The sequence below is a fragment of the Protopterus annectens genome, chromosome 9.part0 (assembly GCF_019279795.1).
Source record: "Protopterus annectens isolate FY-2018-M chromosome 9.part0, PAN1.0, whole genome shotgun sequence".
In the NCBI taxonomy this organism is placed as follows: Eukaryota; Metazoa; Chordata; order Ceratodontiformes; family Protopteridae; genus Protopterus; species Protopterus annectens.
In genome coordinates this window covers 1,693,901,078-1,693,917,291 of record NC_056743.1, presented here as the reverse complement: position 1 = coordinate 1,693,917,291, position 16,214 = coordinate 1,693,901,078, and the positions used below count along the sequence as shown (strand labels likewise).

The following is a 16,214-nucleotide window of genomic DNA, read 5'->3' as shown; positions in this document are numbered from 1 at the left end:
AATTTGGCCTATAGCACAAACCTACAGAAAACATAAATCACAAAATGATGCTCTGTTTTAACAGCAAATTATTTTACTGTGCACCAAAAAATAAAAATAATAAAACTCACAGTAAAATGTTACATTACTTTCCTAATGTTTAGTAAAAGAAAGTGAAATGTGTCAGAATGCATCCATTATGGTATAGGGTGTTTATTTAACTACATCTTGACATACTTAATATACTCCAAAAATTATAAATATAGAGTGATTTGCAAAATAACAATGCTTTCAGAGTACATATAGAAACAGCAAATTATACCAATGTGTAAGAACTGGTTTGACGGCCGCAACATTTTGAGGAGTATGTCAGAGTAACTAGTAAATATAGTTTCATTATACATGCTTGAGAATGAACAAGTATTGTGGTATTGCACAACATCAGATTTTAGGGTGACATCAGTCTTAACCATAATTATTAATTTCCTGATTTAACCATCATGCAGTAAATTGTGTGTTCTACTGTAACAAACATTGTTTTCTCTGTGTATTTCACAAGACTCACAATTAGTGAGTGGCAACATCACATCAAGATGTGTAGTACAGTAACTTTATATGCAATGATTTCGTAAAATCCTGATGGAAAATTCTGTACTAAGTCAATGGGCAGCTTGGTAAATAAATATGGCAATATTTGAAAAATGGTGCATGTTTCAGACCCTTGCTATTGTCATTCAGAAAGTTATAATATAATTTGCTGGGATGCTTTTATACTGTACTTTTAATATATATGGCACCTGGAGCCTTGTTCCATGATTTTATTTCACTTTCTCTCTACATCTTTTCTGTCACTCTCAGTTTAACCAAAGACTAACTCTGCCTTCTGTCTTCATTGTATCTCCAGGGACAAAACTCTCCTGTTCCTGGGGTCTCTGATTGCTAGGACAGACCCCACATCCCAGCAGCGTCAGCCAAGGTGTACCAAAATCATTACCAGGCTTATACAGTGAATTTAGCAGATCACTACTGTGCAAGTGAGTTAAGTGGACTGATATGAATGCAGTGATTTAGTTATTTGCACAGCAAAGCAGGAGTACGTATGTGAAGATGTAGGAATAGGGAGCATAGTTTCCTGAAGACACTGAATTATGTTATCAAAATTTAGCACAGCATGAATGGCTACAACAGATCATATGAAAACACATCAGTTCTATATCACTGCATCAATTCTGTTTCACTAAAGACTTGTTATTCTGCTTACTAAATTTTATCTTAAAATTCTGAATAATATTATACACAAAATAATAATCAAAGTGGTAGATAACTACGGCATCATTACAAATAACTTCACTTCCACTGACTAAAGCATATAGTTCTGCCTTGTTTTCTATATCTCATGCAAGGCTGATAACTGCTTGGCTTGAAAGCATAGCAGCTGGTTTCAATGCATTTCTTCTTGTATACCCAGTCGGTGTCTCATTGTAAAAGTGTACAGCCAGGCATTAGCAGTGCATGGACAGCTTAATTCCATGGCCTGATGCCAGTCTACTGTTCAAGTGGGTGAAAGGTGATGACAACATGAGGAATGGGAAACAAATACAGCTATACCAGCATTGAAATTTGATAAAACGACAGCCAAACATCTCTTTAGACTTTTGAGTAGTCCAGACCGGATGATATTGGAGTAAAACCTCTTTATATCTTTGGAAGTCCAGGCTGAATGATATTGTAGTAAATGGGATCTGAAGAAAAGCATTGGCCAGAAACATTTTCTTCCTTCTGAAATTGAAAAGGTGATTATTAGTTTCTGGCACAGTTTGTTAAAAGCAGAATTACCTACAACAAATTCTGTTTAGAAGTGTAAGTGGTTGTTTGTGCAATTTAAATTGCACCCATGGACAATGTATGCCAAGTTCTACAATACAGCAAATTGTAGTTCTGAAGGGGAAATGTTAAGACTTGACAAGATTTCCAATAAGAAAATATTCTGCAACACTTTATGTATGTCCACAGCAATAAAAAGTCCAGATTTTTTAATTAGACACTTATGACATTTCTATAACAAAAAAAAATTAAAAACTTAGAGTCACAAAAAAACTGCCATAAGACTTTGCCACAAACAACCCAGGCAGCTAGTGTAAAGAAACTATACAAACTGTTGTAGGCATTATTAGAAAAGATTTTCAGACAATGGCATTGGCAGTTAAAGGAAATCAGTGCCTTTAAAGACATTAGTACCACATACTATGAGGAGATAAAATCCCTGGTAGCAACTCTTCAGTCTAAGCATCAGATATATTAGTTTTAGAGTAAAACAGTTATGTTAGATCTCAGGAAGCGGATATAAATATTTCAGTTAAAAGAAATGCAGCATTAAAATATAGAGTTACTCTGGAACACAAATCAAGAAGAAATAATATAAGAAAATGTGAAATTCCTGAATGGAAAAGGGGACAACATGTGTACTTTCTTTCTAGATGATTTTCAGCTAGTTGCCCCTTCCTAATTGCAGTATATTTGGCATAGAAAGAGTATTTAGGTCTTTATGTCACTCCTGGATGCTTCTTAGGAGTCATGGACAAAATTCATGTGCCACCAGTAAAAACAATTGGTCTTGAGAAGGGATTGATATCATTCATTTATCGTATGGAAGGTAAAACTATAAGATGAGATAATGATTCTGCTATGTAAGCCTGTCTAAATAAGAAAGAGAGAGAGAGGAAGAGTCTGTCTCTGGTGAAATTTCTAAAGTCTAATAGAATCAAACCTCAGACTGTATACCTAACCAACATCAGAATTACTCACATACCAAAAACTTTACTATGTAACAGTTTAGAAACAGCCATCCAGCAACTATAAAACAAAAGATATTTTCCTTAGAAGACACAATGGAATGATAAATACCAAAGTCCAAGATGCTAAACAATAATGATAGCTGGCATATTGTGGTAGGTCCCCCTCCAAAAATGGTTCCAGCCATTACTGGTTGTTGTGAACACAAAATGCTTTCTAACCAAGTTTTTTTTCTTTTTATTAAGATTTAACCCATTAATACAATATATTGATATTCAAAGGAGAAACAGACAACCACACAACAAAGTTATAATATAACTATTTACAAAAGTCTCTACTTCAAAACAATAAGTGTTTTGATTCAAATAAATACTTTTAAGTATGTTAATTAACAGAATTATTGTAAAATTTGCAAATCATTATTTTTCCAAACTCACTTTTTACCAATTATTATATTCAGAGGTAATCTTATTTGTTCTCATTTTAATAGTGATCAATTCATTCTAACGTACAATGTTTGCAATATTTACAAATTCCATAAATGAGGGAGTAATTTTATTTTTCCAGTTTTTTTTTTTTTTTTTTGTAGTAACCTTTCTAGTAATGACTAAAAGATTCCAGAGAAGAGGATGCTGTATTCCGGGAACACTTCCAGGATTTAGAGCATTAAATAAGACTAATGTTTTAGATAAATTAGTCTGTCCATAAAATTTGCAAAAAGCCATCGATCTTATTCCAAAAATGTTATACAATTCCACAATCAAAAAACAAAGTGTTGCCAACCAGCTTTTAGCATAGATTTATGTCTCCAATATCTAATGTTTTTTTATGAAGAAGATCTAACTTACAAGGAGTAACAAAGGTTCTATTTAAAAAGTTCCATGAAAATAATCTCCAATTTAAGAGGATGTAGTTTTTAGTCATAATAACAAAATTAAGTTTTTTATCAACTTCAGATACATTTGTATGACTGATTAGTGAAAAGCAATCCCAATAATCATTTTAATACATAACTTTTTATTTTAACAAGCTTATACATTTTAGAGTGATGTGATTTTCCTGATGCATTTTTAAATCAAGGTTAAAACCTCAATAAAAGGTGGAAAGTTACTCCTTATTAATATTAGGCATTAATTCAGTTTTTGAATCAATACACTGTCTATTAGTTTGTATAGTCAACCAATGGTTCATATCAATATTGTATTTACTTTTTACAAATTCAAAGGAGACTGCTTTTGTTCTTTTCATCATTTGGTACCAAACTTAGTACTTTATCTTTTAAACTCATCATTTAGTGAAACTAAAAGTATCAACATGATATTCAGTAAAAGCTATGGGAGATATTGTAAAGAACCAAACTTTCAAATCAGAGTTCTTAAAGATAAAGTTTTTAAAATATTATTTATATAATGTAAGTTAGAAGGTTTATGGTCGATTTGCAACAGGTCATATAAGCAGAGGTGGGATTTGAACCCATATCATTGGACATTATGACAAGTAACAGCCAAACACATAACCAATGTGCCACAACTCCAGTACTCTAACAGTGGTGTTGCCACAGTTACATGCACATCCGAACACACCTACCAGTTCTACCTCAAGAATGTAGGATGCATGTCAGATATTATCTCAGTTGGTGGCACATAGCATCACAGATGAGACCATCAGGATATGGTACACAACACAACTACTGAAATGCATATGGAAACAAGGCAGTAACATCAGCTGATAAAAATGACCTTTTATGCTGTCATGAGTACATATAACTACAAAACACAACATGAATACTTAATCCATCCTAATGTTGCCTGTATCCCATTGAATGTAATCACAACCACTACTACTATATCATTAAGCAAAAAAGCATTCATAAAGTAGTAATTGAACATATAACTTGCGGGCAGGCCCATAAGTCGTCAGTCTCAGCAAACATACATCAGGCATTACAGATTATTCTGCAATAACTACTGATATATGTTGATTCCTCTGTATCTATAGTTCACCAGTGCTGATTTGTTTGTAGACATACACCTGCATTATGGGGAATACCTCCTTGTTAGTAGTGATGGACATGTATTGATATGCAGGCATATTGTTGAAGTCTACCCCCATCCTTTATGTAACAGACAGGTTGCAATACAGAAAAGTTCAAGCAACATATGCATAAAATAAAGTTTCAGTTGTTTTACACAACATAATGTGAACATAAGTATGTGATAATACTGTATTCTAGCACAGCAATGCAAGGAGGTGACAGCTTACCTTTGAAGTTAGCTCTCCTTCAGCTATATCCCAGTGTGAGGTTAGCTAAGTACACACAGCTTTTAAGTACCAGTTGTGTTGTACATAATTGTTGTGGTTCATTAGCAGTCAATGTTTTGGAATCTCATTAGCGAACGTCCACATAAGTTCTCAAATCTTGACATATTAACCTTGGCATAAGAGTACAGTGCTCATTGCAGCTGGCTAACAGGTATCAATAAACAGGAATATCTGTAACATGTGTCCAAATGCCCTGCAATAGTCTATAACCATCCTATATGCACTAACTTTAAAATGTAATAGTGATAAATATTCCTATCATACCACTGCTACCTGCAAATTGAGTGGGACCTCCGTTAGCATTTTTTGGAAGGCATTTTTCTCCAGTGTTTATCTGCTTTAGCAAGGATGTTGACGAACAGGAAGTTTCGGTAAGTCCAGGCACTGAACTGGACAAATGAGGACACAATGCAGATGCTCACTGTCTATGCTGGACATGGGCCAAGGATGCAAGTGCACTCCAGGAACTTTGTGATGATCAACATCTGGAATCAGTTTATGAGGGAGAACCATAGAATTGGGATCTACCTGACTGATGTACAGGTCTACCAATGCTATGATGACTTACATTGGAGAGACCCAGAGGATCTTTGCTGGAAGGTCAAAGAGGTCCAACATCAGCCACTTAATGACAACAGTAAGTTACATACTCCACACCTTAACACCTACATTATCATATATGTATGTAATAAGCATATCTGTTTATGTAACACATGGTGTTTTTAGTGTATTTCATGATTATCTGTATTAATAACAGTAATTTACATGGAAAAATAATGTGTTATAATCATTAAAATTAATGTGCATGTCAGCAAATTTTGAAGTTATCCACAACAATAATGGGCTGGTGTAAACATTACGTAGACCTGTCTATATACCTGTATAGTGATACTGACTTCCAGCATACTATTGTTTCTTCTACTCCATAATATCTGCTTTTAAAACATCTAAAGAGCTGCAATGTCCCTTAGCTCAACTTATTAAGCAATTTGGCAAAGTGAAGCCTATTTACATATGTGTGGCTTGAAGTCTCGGTGTATCCAATTTTTGAGAAAATATTGGCAGTAATTCATTCAGTGTTGCATATAACATACAGGAAATCTATATTTATTTGTAAATCTTATAGTGTACATATTTTTGCACATCTAGCATGGCCATGGTTCAGACGCCTATAGCTTAGGCTGTGGGTGACTATGCATTTCTCCATTATCCCAAAGCCGCTAGAAACATCATACAATATATTTCTGTGAATGCTTTGTAATACATACATTAGTAAACTTTAAAGTTTAAAATTTACAGCACTCTCTTCTAATCCATTTCTTCCTTCATCAGCTTAGCGAATGTGAGACCGGTGCAGGTCATCATGGCTGAAATATGCGCGAGTCTTGTAAACACAATGCAAGTACAAGAGGTATGGATCTGTAATCCGTATACTGTCTTACGGCTGTACAGCGTGTGAAATAACCGACAACCCTCTGACCTAATTTACACAAGAAGGTTGCAATCCAATGGTTCTGCATGAATTCCTTTAATGGCTGTTTATTTGTTTCAAGTATATATGAATGTTTTCTTGCAAACTATGAAAGTTAAATTCGGTGTACTGACATGTTAGTTTTATGCTTTGCATAAATGCTCTTTTCATCTTATTCCATAATACAGCTTTTTACGACATAAAAAAAAAACATGATGGTTATTAGATCAAATGATTAAACAATTAGAGAATATATAAGTCTCAGTGTAGCCTTTCTGCGTATAGTCATTATTTGTTTGGCAACTCATACATTAGAGATTCTAAACATCTAGCATGGCTGTGGTGTGTTTTGTTCAAATGTATTAGCTGTTTATGCTATGGATGTCAATGTACTGCACATGGCATCTCTTGTAGTTTTCTATTACTTGTCATCAGACCTTTCAGCTGTACAGATTTTTGCAGAATGTCCAGATTTTTGACTCTTGTTTTTGGTGTATTCCTCCTAAAATCTGTACTTTTCTGGCAAATAGCTGAAGATTGAAGTAATTAAATAATAAACATTTGATTTTAAGACTCCAAATCATTCAGAAAATTGATGTTAATGCAAAACCTATTATTCTATCAACTTTCTAAGTTTGTAAGAGCAATATTTAAAATCTGTCCCTATTTGTCCCCCCATCATTTTAGCCTTTGTCCAGATTTTTTGCTGTAAGAGGTTGAGAGGTATGCTTGTCATGTAATATATGCACACAAATTCACATTTGCCTAAAACATGTATGTAAATGTTCATAAAAAAATGACAAACACATACACCTATACATATAAGTCTGTCTATTGATATATATATATATATATATATATATATATATATATATATATAGGTTCACTTCAAAATCCTGGAAGCTCAAAATCCTGAATCTCAAAATCCTGAACTCAAAATCCTGAAAGCTCAAAATACTGAAAACTCATAATACTGAATCTCATAATACTGAAAAACATACAGGACACCAACACTGATTGTATTGCAGCAGAAATACATACAGAAACAAAGAAAAGATAAACCATATCAGTCTAAACCAACTATAAGCAGGGGGGCAAGCCACCCTACGCCCCCACACCCCCTACTACTTAAATATATTAACTCCGAGATCGCACTTCACTACACAAAGATGAGTTATGTTGTAGTATAGTACATTAAAAGGGAACATGACTAAGGTTACAACAGGCAGTCATGAAGCATGTAATGGTATGTTTGCCATTTTCTTCTGTGAAGTGTGATCTCAGAGTTGATATATTTAAGTAGCAGGGGGTATGGGGGGCACATCTCCCCACATGGGGGGTGCAGGTGTGCTTGCCCTCCTGCTTAAAATTGTAGATGAGTAATATGTTTCTGTATGTATTTCTGCTGCAATAAAGTCAGTGTTGTTGTCCTGTATGTTTTTCAGTATTATGAGATTCAGTATTATGAGTTTTCAGTATTTTGAGCTTTCAGGATTTTGAGTTCAGGATTTTGATATATATATATATATATATATATATATATATATATGAGTGTGTACATATACGTATTCATTAAATTGTATTTATGCATTTATTACAGGGAGATTGCAACGTTGAGGTATCATTCATCATATACATGTGCACAAGTTTATTGATTATGATGTAACAGCACACTAAGTTCAGCATATGATAATTGTGTATATTTGTAGGTTTTTGTCCATGTGGTAGGCATATCTGTACATTTACACAATGGCATCTTAGATTAGTACACCTGTTAGTTTGCGTAATTCTTGACCTGCGTATTCATAGATGCAAGTTATTTGACTTCCTTAAATTCATGTAATCACAGCAAAGACTAATAAGCTATGCAAATAGGATTCTGGTTTGTAGTGTGATTATAAGTGAAAGTTGTAGGTTTGAATCTAGCTTCATTCTGTTTGTTTGCATTAATCCATATGTTTGCATAATATTAACAGTGAACTGTCAATGACTGAATGTGCAAAATGTGATACTGTATGGCAATGCTTCCTAACATGTAATAGTAACTACATTTTACACTTTTCTGTTGTTGTAGATAGCAGTCATTATGTACTGAACTTAAAAACAATCCTTCTGTTGTAGAAATACATCATATCTTCTTTCTGTTTGCAGATGCTGAAGTCCGGGCTAGGAACAGAGCCTTGTGCATACAGAATATGCACAGGTTTGAGGAGCAATGGAGGATGAGAGCTTTGTGTTACTACTTTCCACCTTTATGTCTCCAGAAGTACTATTATCATATCTATATCTTCAGATTTAGACGTGTAGTCCTAAGATATTCAGGCATGCTAATGTTATGTCAGACTTCCCATTCTCATAATGCATCTGCAAGGTATGCATAATACGCAGTGATTTATTGTAAAGGACATTAATCTATACATAGTTTTATGTGGAATGTTGTCTTATGTGTTATCAATAGGTGTTTTTTATTGCATTTAGGTTATGTGCTGTTTATTGACACAACCTCAGTGAAACACCTGTGTCATACCTTTCAACCTCTTAGAGCAAGAAATTGGGATAAAGCAATACATAAAAGTGTGACAAAGGCTGAAAAATAGGGACAATTTTTTTAAATTGCTCTTACAAACTTAGAAAGTTGATAGAATAACAGGCTTTGTATTAGCGTGAGTTTCCTGAAAGGTATAAAGTCTGAAACTCAAATGATATTTATTTATTTATTTATTTATTTATTTATTTATTTATTTACATTTGTTTACCAGGAAATTCCGACTGGGCACAGGTCCTTTTTCAGCGGAGGCCTGGGGAGAAAAGCTCCACAGAAAGACATGGTAGATGGTAAACAATAACAATCAAGGTAAGTATACAGTAGAGGTGATCATGACATGGAGAAATACAGGAGCAAATTAGGAACAATTGAGTAGTAAGCTCTAATTACAACACTGAGAAAGAAGTAAAACACAGTGCTACAAATTATCTAAACAGTAACTAGATAACAGTAATAGACTAAATGAATAACTAAATCCTGGAAGGATTAACAAGCAGTGAGTAATCTTCAATTCAGTTTTATAGTGATAGAGGGGAAACTCTATCTAAATCTGGGAAAGTAGGGTTTATTAGATGGGGTTTGGACAAGGACAAAACCAGTGAGAACTTAGGTGAGATTTAAGTGCAGTCTTGAAAAGACTACAGGAAGGAAGGGTAGTTATGGTAGTGGGAAGGTTGTTCCAAAGCTTGGATATAGCACAGGAAAATAGTGCTTCACCTGCTGAGTTTTTGGCTTTGGTGACCTGGAGTAGATTTTTGTTGCAGGAGCGTAGTGGTCTGGAAGAGTGGTAGGGCTGGAGAATTGTATGGAGCAATGGGATTCAGAGAGGGTGGTTTACTAGTTTATGAGCAAAGGTGAGTTGAGTTTGATGTAGGAGTTGTGGGAGTTCAAGCCAGTCAAGGTCTCTAAGGGAGACACAGTGGTGGCTGCAGTAAGAGGCACCAGTGGCAAATGTTGCAATTTTATTGTAGCAGGCTTCAAGTTAATGTAGGTCTGACTGTCTTAAGATTTGTAAGTATAGGTGATGTGTAGAGTAGGGTGGAGATTAGTTGGAAAATGGCAATAGAGATTCTTGGTGGTTTGGTGAGGTATTGGCGGCTTCTATATAAGGCACCCAGTTTTTTCTGAACTTTTTTATTGTTAGTGATATGTGGTTGTCAAATTTGAGATTATTGTCAATCTGTACACCAAGTAGTTTTGTGTGAACTGTTGGTGAAATGGAGGTATTATCCTTGGCTTGAATTGTGAAGTGTGGGATGTTTGGAGTAGATTTGGAGGATTGGAAGATGAGGAGTTTGGATTTATTTGGATTGAGGAGAAGCTGGGAATTAGATAGCCAACTTTCAACTGAAGAGAAAGATTCTTGGGTGATCTGTTGGAGTTATGTTAGAGTTGGGGCTGAGCAGATGAGGGTGGAATCATCTGCATACTGTATGAAGGAGGCATGTTTGGTGGCAGTGTGCAGATTATTGGTGAAAAGGGAGAAAAGTAGGGGGCCAAGGATGTGTCTGTGGGGAACCCCGAGAGTAACAGGGAGACTAGTGAATAGATTGTTGTCCCAGATGACTGATTGCTGGCAGCCTTGTAGATAGCTGTGGAACCAGTTTATGGCTGGTGTGGAGAAAGAGAGGTCAGATAGAGCAGAGAGTAGTAGACTATGTGACACAATGTCAAAGGCTTTAGATAGATCCAGAAATACAGCAGGGGAGAGGAGGCCATTGTTTTTGTGATGGAGGATAGTGTTGGTGAAGGAGAAGAGAGCAGTTGTCATGCTGTGGTGTGGCCTGAAACCATGCTAGGCACTGGAGAGGAGGTCATTGTTAAGGAGGAATTTGGAGACCTGTGAGTTGATGCATTTTTTGAGTATCTTGGAGAAGGGGGAGAGGATGGCAATGGGGCGGTAGTTGGAGAGGTCAGTGGAGGGGCCACCTTTGTGGAGGGGAATGATGTGTGATATTTTCCATAGCGTGGGTACATAGGATTCAGCTATGGAGTGGTTGATTAATATGGAAATAGGATAAGCTAGGACATCAGCTGCTATCTTTAGGTATTCTGCATGCAGGTAGTCGGCTGCTAGTTTTGTGGGTTTAAGTTTTGTCAGAAGTCTTTTTATGTAGGAGGTGGGTACTGTGGAGAGAAAGAAGGTAGGGAGGGGTGAGTTTGGGTTGGGTGAGGGGGGAATTAGTGTAGAGAAGTGTTTTTTTTTTTTGTTAGGGATAGAATGAATTCTGTGAAGTGTTTATTGAAGTAATCAGTAATGCTACTGGTGGTTGGTAGGGAGGGGCTTACTTTTCCTCAGCAGGGTATAGAGTTAATTGTAGTCCAGAATTGCTTGGGGTTGTTTTGGGAGGAGTTTAGGGACATGTGATAGAAAAGGGCTTTGTCTGCTTTTACTTGCATTTTGACATTGTTATGTAGTTCAAGGAAGAGTTGCCTATCTGAGAGGTTTTTAGTTATGCACCAGCGTCCCCATGTTTATCCCTGGTTTTCATAAGGCCCCTGGTGATTTTTTGTAGCCAGGGGGAGCTCTTATTTGTGATTCTGGTATTTGTCAAGGGGGCTTGGGAGTTAAGCTGTTGAGGAAGGTACTGTTAAAGAAATGGACCACTTTGTCTAGGCTGAGGTACTTTAGAGGTGACCAGTTTACGTTCTGGATGGAGGAGGTGAAGGAGTCGGAGTTAAAATTAGCTGTGTTGCAAATATGTCTGTGGGTAATGGGTTTCCAATCATTAATGTGATTTTTTAGTGGAAAGGTTGGCAATGGTCACTGAGGGAGTCAGGTAAACAGCCTGCTAGGTAGGTGTGAGGAGCTTTGTTAACTAAGACCCAGTCAACAATGATGTGGTTATTGGGGTTTTTATTGATCCTAGTGGCAGTTTGTATTAGCTGAGATAAACCATGGAGATTTAGGTGGAGGGCTGGGTGGTTGCTGTTGCAGGATAGCCAATTGATATTAAAGTCCCCGAGGATGATAGTTTCTTGGGGTAGGGAGAGATTGGCCCAGTCTAGTATGTTTTCAAGGGGAGGTATATTTTGGCCTGGTAAGAAATAGTACCCTAAAACGTTGATTGATTTTTTTAGGGTTTAATTTGAGGGTGGGGTAAAGTATTTCTTCCTTTTCAAACTGGGGAGCTTATTTGGTGAGAATTTGGATATTGAGGTGGTTGTACAACAGTGCCACACCTCCTCCTTTTCTGAATAGTCTGTCCTTATGGAGGATGCTGTATCCAGGTGGGAGTATTTCCTCACTTTTAATGTGAGGATTGAGCCATGATTCGGTTAGGATAAGGATGTCAGGGGAGTAGAGGCTTATGTAGGCATGGAGGTCTTGGATTTTGTTACAGATGCTTCTGATGTTGATCTGATGAGGTCATTTGGGTTTTTGTTGCTTGTGATTTGGGTGATGGGGGAGTTGGTTGGAAGGGGGTTTGTGGAGATGTTGGTGTTTGTGGAGCCAGGGTTGGGGTGTACATCTCCACTGAGAGCAAGTTTAGAGAGAGTGTTGAGAATATGTTTTATATATGCAGTAAAAAAATTGTATTTTATGGATATTTTGTGTTCAAATGTGGTGGGGGTTTGGTAACTGAATAGTTGTACTGGAAGGAGGTAGTTTGTAGTTGGGGTAATGAAATTATGTAGTGGGTGTTTGAGGAGTTGATGTGAGAGTGCAGCGGAAATGGTTGGGGGTTATGACTGTAGCTGTTTGGTAGGATGTAATGTAGGCTACAATAGTGCAGGTGAGGATAAACACAGTATTACCTAGTGGCATGGTTGCTTTGGGAAAAAAAAATTAAATAACACACCTTTATGTAGTAATGATCACTATTATAAATTGAAACCAGGAAAGAGTGAGTTTGTAAACACAATTCAAACACAGTAAACCAAAAAATTATAGTGTCCATGTACTAATGTCCAGTGTAAGAAACAGGAATAATAAATAGTCCCAATGTAGCCATAAATCAGCGTTAATGCCACGATCTCTAAAAACTGGAACACAGAAGCATATCAAGATGTCCCACACTAAATAGTACAAAACAGTCAGAACAACACATGTAGGTCCATAAATAAATCAGAAATGATACCGTCGAAATCGTCTGTGCCTGGTACCATCATGAATTGAAAAATACCAGAATCCGATATGCATCTATGCAAAAAGCAGAAACATAAACACAAACTGTAGAGTCCAAGCTAGAAACTATGCAACTTGCTGATTAGTCACGAAAACAATGAGACATCTGTTGATTTAGACAACTGCCGACTGCAATATGAAGCCCTGATGCAAATAGTATGAAACGTCCCCTAAACATGAAAAACAGTACCTGGTAGAACTCCTGGAAAAAAATCAATAGTACATATGAAAGCAGCTCAGGCAATAAATCACGTGTTCCTCAAATCAAAATCCGAAACGAAGATAATAAATCCTGTTTGTTCAAAAATTATGTAAACTGGACTGACACTAAACCAATTGGAAGAACTCCACATTGCCGAATTACTCATTGAGCAGAAAAGTAAAGTCAAAAACACCAGAACGGCTGACGTTAGTTGGTGCCAGTATCCTCAGTCCTGTGTTTCCACTGGCTTACCTATCACCAAAGGTTACCATGTACATGTTAATTATCATTGTCCATCTGCGACTCATAGGGATCCACTTCTTTCCTGTACCTACAGTGGCTTTGTAAATGCTACATCAGTGGAATCCATCAGTTCTAGAAACTGTACTTCATCATATTTGATACATCTTGCCAAACGTGATACAAAAATACTGAAGAACACAATCAATTTCCCAATAAATTAAAAACTAACACTGGATGGTTTCACATAAGCTCTGGTAAGTCCTTTCTACAATCTGCATGAATATATACAAATGACCAGGCTCCTTGGATAGCTAGAGTATGCCTTTTTAAAAAGTATCATTTTACTCCAAAAAAGTGGGAAATCAGTCAGTTGCACAATAAATCACCAACAAACACCAGACAGTTTCAGTATAGTAGTGGTCCTTGCTGAATTATATGTTGTGTATAGCCTGCCTATTTATTATTGAATGAGTGTCTGCTGACTCACCAGTCTGAATGCTGTTGGTAGACCTTTATTGGCATGTACTGCTTGAGTTCTATTGATGTCCAACTGCACTGTAATGGTTTCTTAAACACTACCTTACATACAGTTTCCTGTCATTGTTATGCCACAAGCCAGTGTTAGTTTTACTGTATGTCTGAGATGTTGCATAGTATATTCATGATCATCAATACATATTTTAACTATGCAAGTCCATAACATAGGCAGTGACACTTATGTGTGCGTGTCATATATATAATTTCTAGCTATTACATGCTGTTATTGTGTTTGCCACTGCATTCAGTTGTTGGAAAGCTTTTATTTTCCCTTCTCATTATATAATGTTGTGATGTCATGTCAAAAATGTTGCCTTGCTTATTTCATTTGCAAATACATTTTAAGTGAACCATTGATTTTATCTTACAATATATTTTAACACGTATTTTAACCATAGTATGGCAATGTGAAATATTAGCTGCACATAATGATGAGTTATAATGGAAATATATTGGCAACTCAATGAGTAATGAATAGGGGACCATCTTCCTAAGAAGTTGCTCTCAGAGTCTGTCATTGACATTTGTGTAAAGCCTATCAGGCAATACGCTTATCCCAGGGATAATGTTCCCAAAGATCTGCTGTCAGTGTTATCTTACACTGGACCAAGTCTTTTGAAATCAAGCCCCATGTCAGAGTTGCATGCTGGAGTGACATAGTATACTTATAGAGTCATACTAAGATAAAGACTTCTAGGGCCCTTATCACACCCAAATGTGGTTCACAAATTTGATTTATAGAGGTGTGATTTACTGACTGCCTCTGTCCATCAGAGACATAGGCCCCAGACGAGGGGTAAATTTCCAACTACACAGATCCGAGTTGCACTTAAATAGGCAGAGGGAAGAACTCTGTGTCACACTGATGATGATCAGGCATCTGCAAACTTGGTCAGCCACAACCCTTTACTTTTGACCTGAACATCTGAGAAGTATACCAAACAGTAGGGGGCCCAGCACTGACCCCTGTGGCACCCTGCTGGTAACAGGTTTGCTGGTTGATGTGGAGTCACCCACTTTGATAGTGTGTATCCAGTTCGTGAACAAGTTGATGACCCATCTTACAATAAAAGGGTTTACATTCAGTTTACCAAGTTTGTTGGTAATGCCTGAATTGGGATTGTGTCAAAAGCCTTTCCCAAGTCAAGGTATGCTGTGTGCACAGATTTGCTGTCATCAATGGCCCTGGTCACACTTTCAAATACGTCCACCAGATTTGACAGGCAGGATCTGCCCTTCATGAAGCCAAATTCTGTAGGATCCATGGTTTGGAGGTCACCTATGTCTTTATTTATGAGGTCCATAATAATACTTTCCATGGCCTTACAGATGAGGCTGGTCATTCCCTGGGTCTGTTACTAGGCCACCTTTGTGGAGGGGAATAACTGCAGCTGTTCTACATTCCTCAGGAACAAAGCCTGTGATTAGGCTATGATTGAAAAGGGTATTTAGTGATGATGCTAGTTTATGTTTTAGCCTATTTAGAAGACAGCCTGGAATGTCATCTGCCCCCCCCCCCTTTACAGGCCATGTTCTTTTGCCTTGTACAGGGCTTTGAGGACCTGTTCCTCACATATGTGAGGTGGGGGGGGCGGTTTGGGGGAGGATTTGTTGTAAGTTAGGAGGGGATAAGGGAGAGAAATTTTCACCAAACCTATCCACTCGCAGGTTCTCTATCTCTGTGGGGTCAGTATGTATGATACAGTTGACCACCAGTTCTGCACATGTTTGGATCTTACCCTTTACATTACGTACATAGCTGTAAAGGCCTTATGGTTATCCATGACAGTACTTGCTAAGTTTCTCTCAAAAGAGCTCTTGGAGGATTTGACAAGTTGTCTTATTTGCCTGTTAAGTCTGAGGAGGGTACTTTTCCATTTTTGGTTCCTTGTTTTTTTTTTTTTTGGACAGCAACTCTTTGCATTTATTGTAGAGCTTGTTGATGCTGGAAGTCCACCATGGCAGCTTAATTTTGCTTGGGACTCTGGCTTTG

General features: G+C 36.9%; 1 protein-coding gene across 1 annotated transcript in view; it reads right to left on the bottom strand.

The window, feature by feature from the left end:
* LOC122812221 overlaps positions 1 to 16,214 on the bottom strand; it is a 459,827-nt gene that overhangs the window by 58 nt on the left and 443,555 nt on the right. The window contains exon 9 of the mRNA XM_044084564.1: positions 1 to 1,758. This exon is cut by the window's left edge and continues 58 nt beyond it. Within this exon, the coding sequence (XP_043940499.1) occupies positions 1,675 to 1,758 (84 nt within the window). The 3' untranslated portion in view covers positions 1 to 1,674. The remainder of the gene's footprint in view (positions 1,759 to 16,214) is intronic.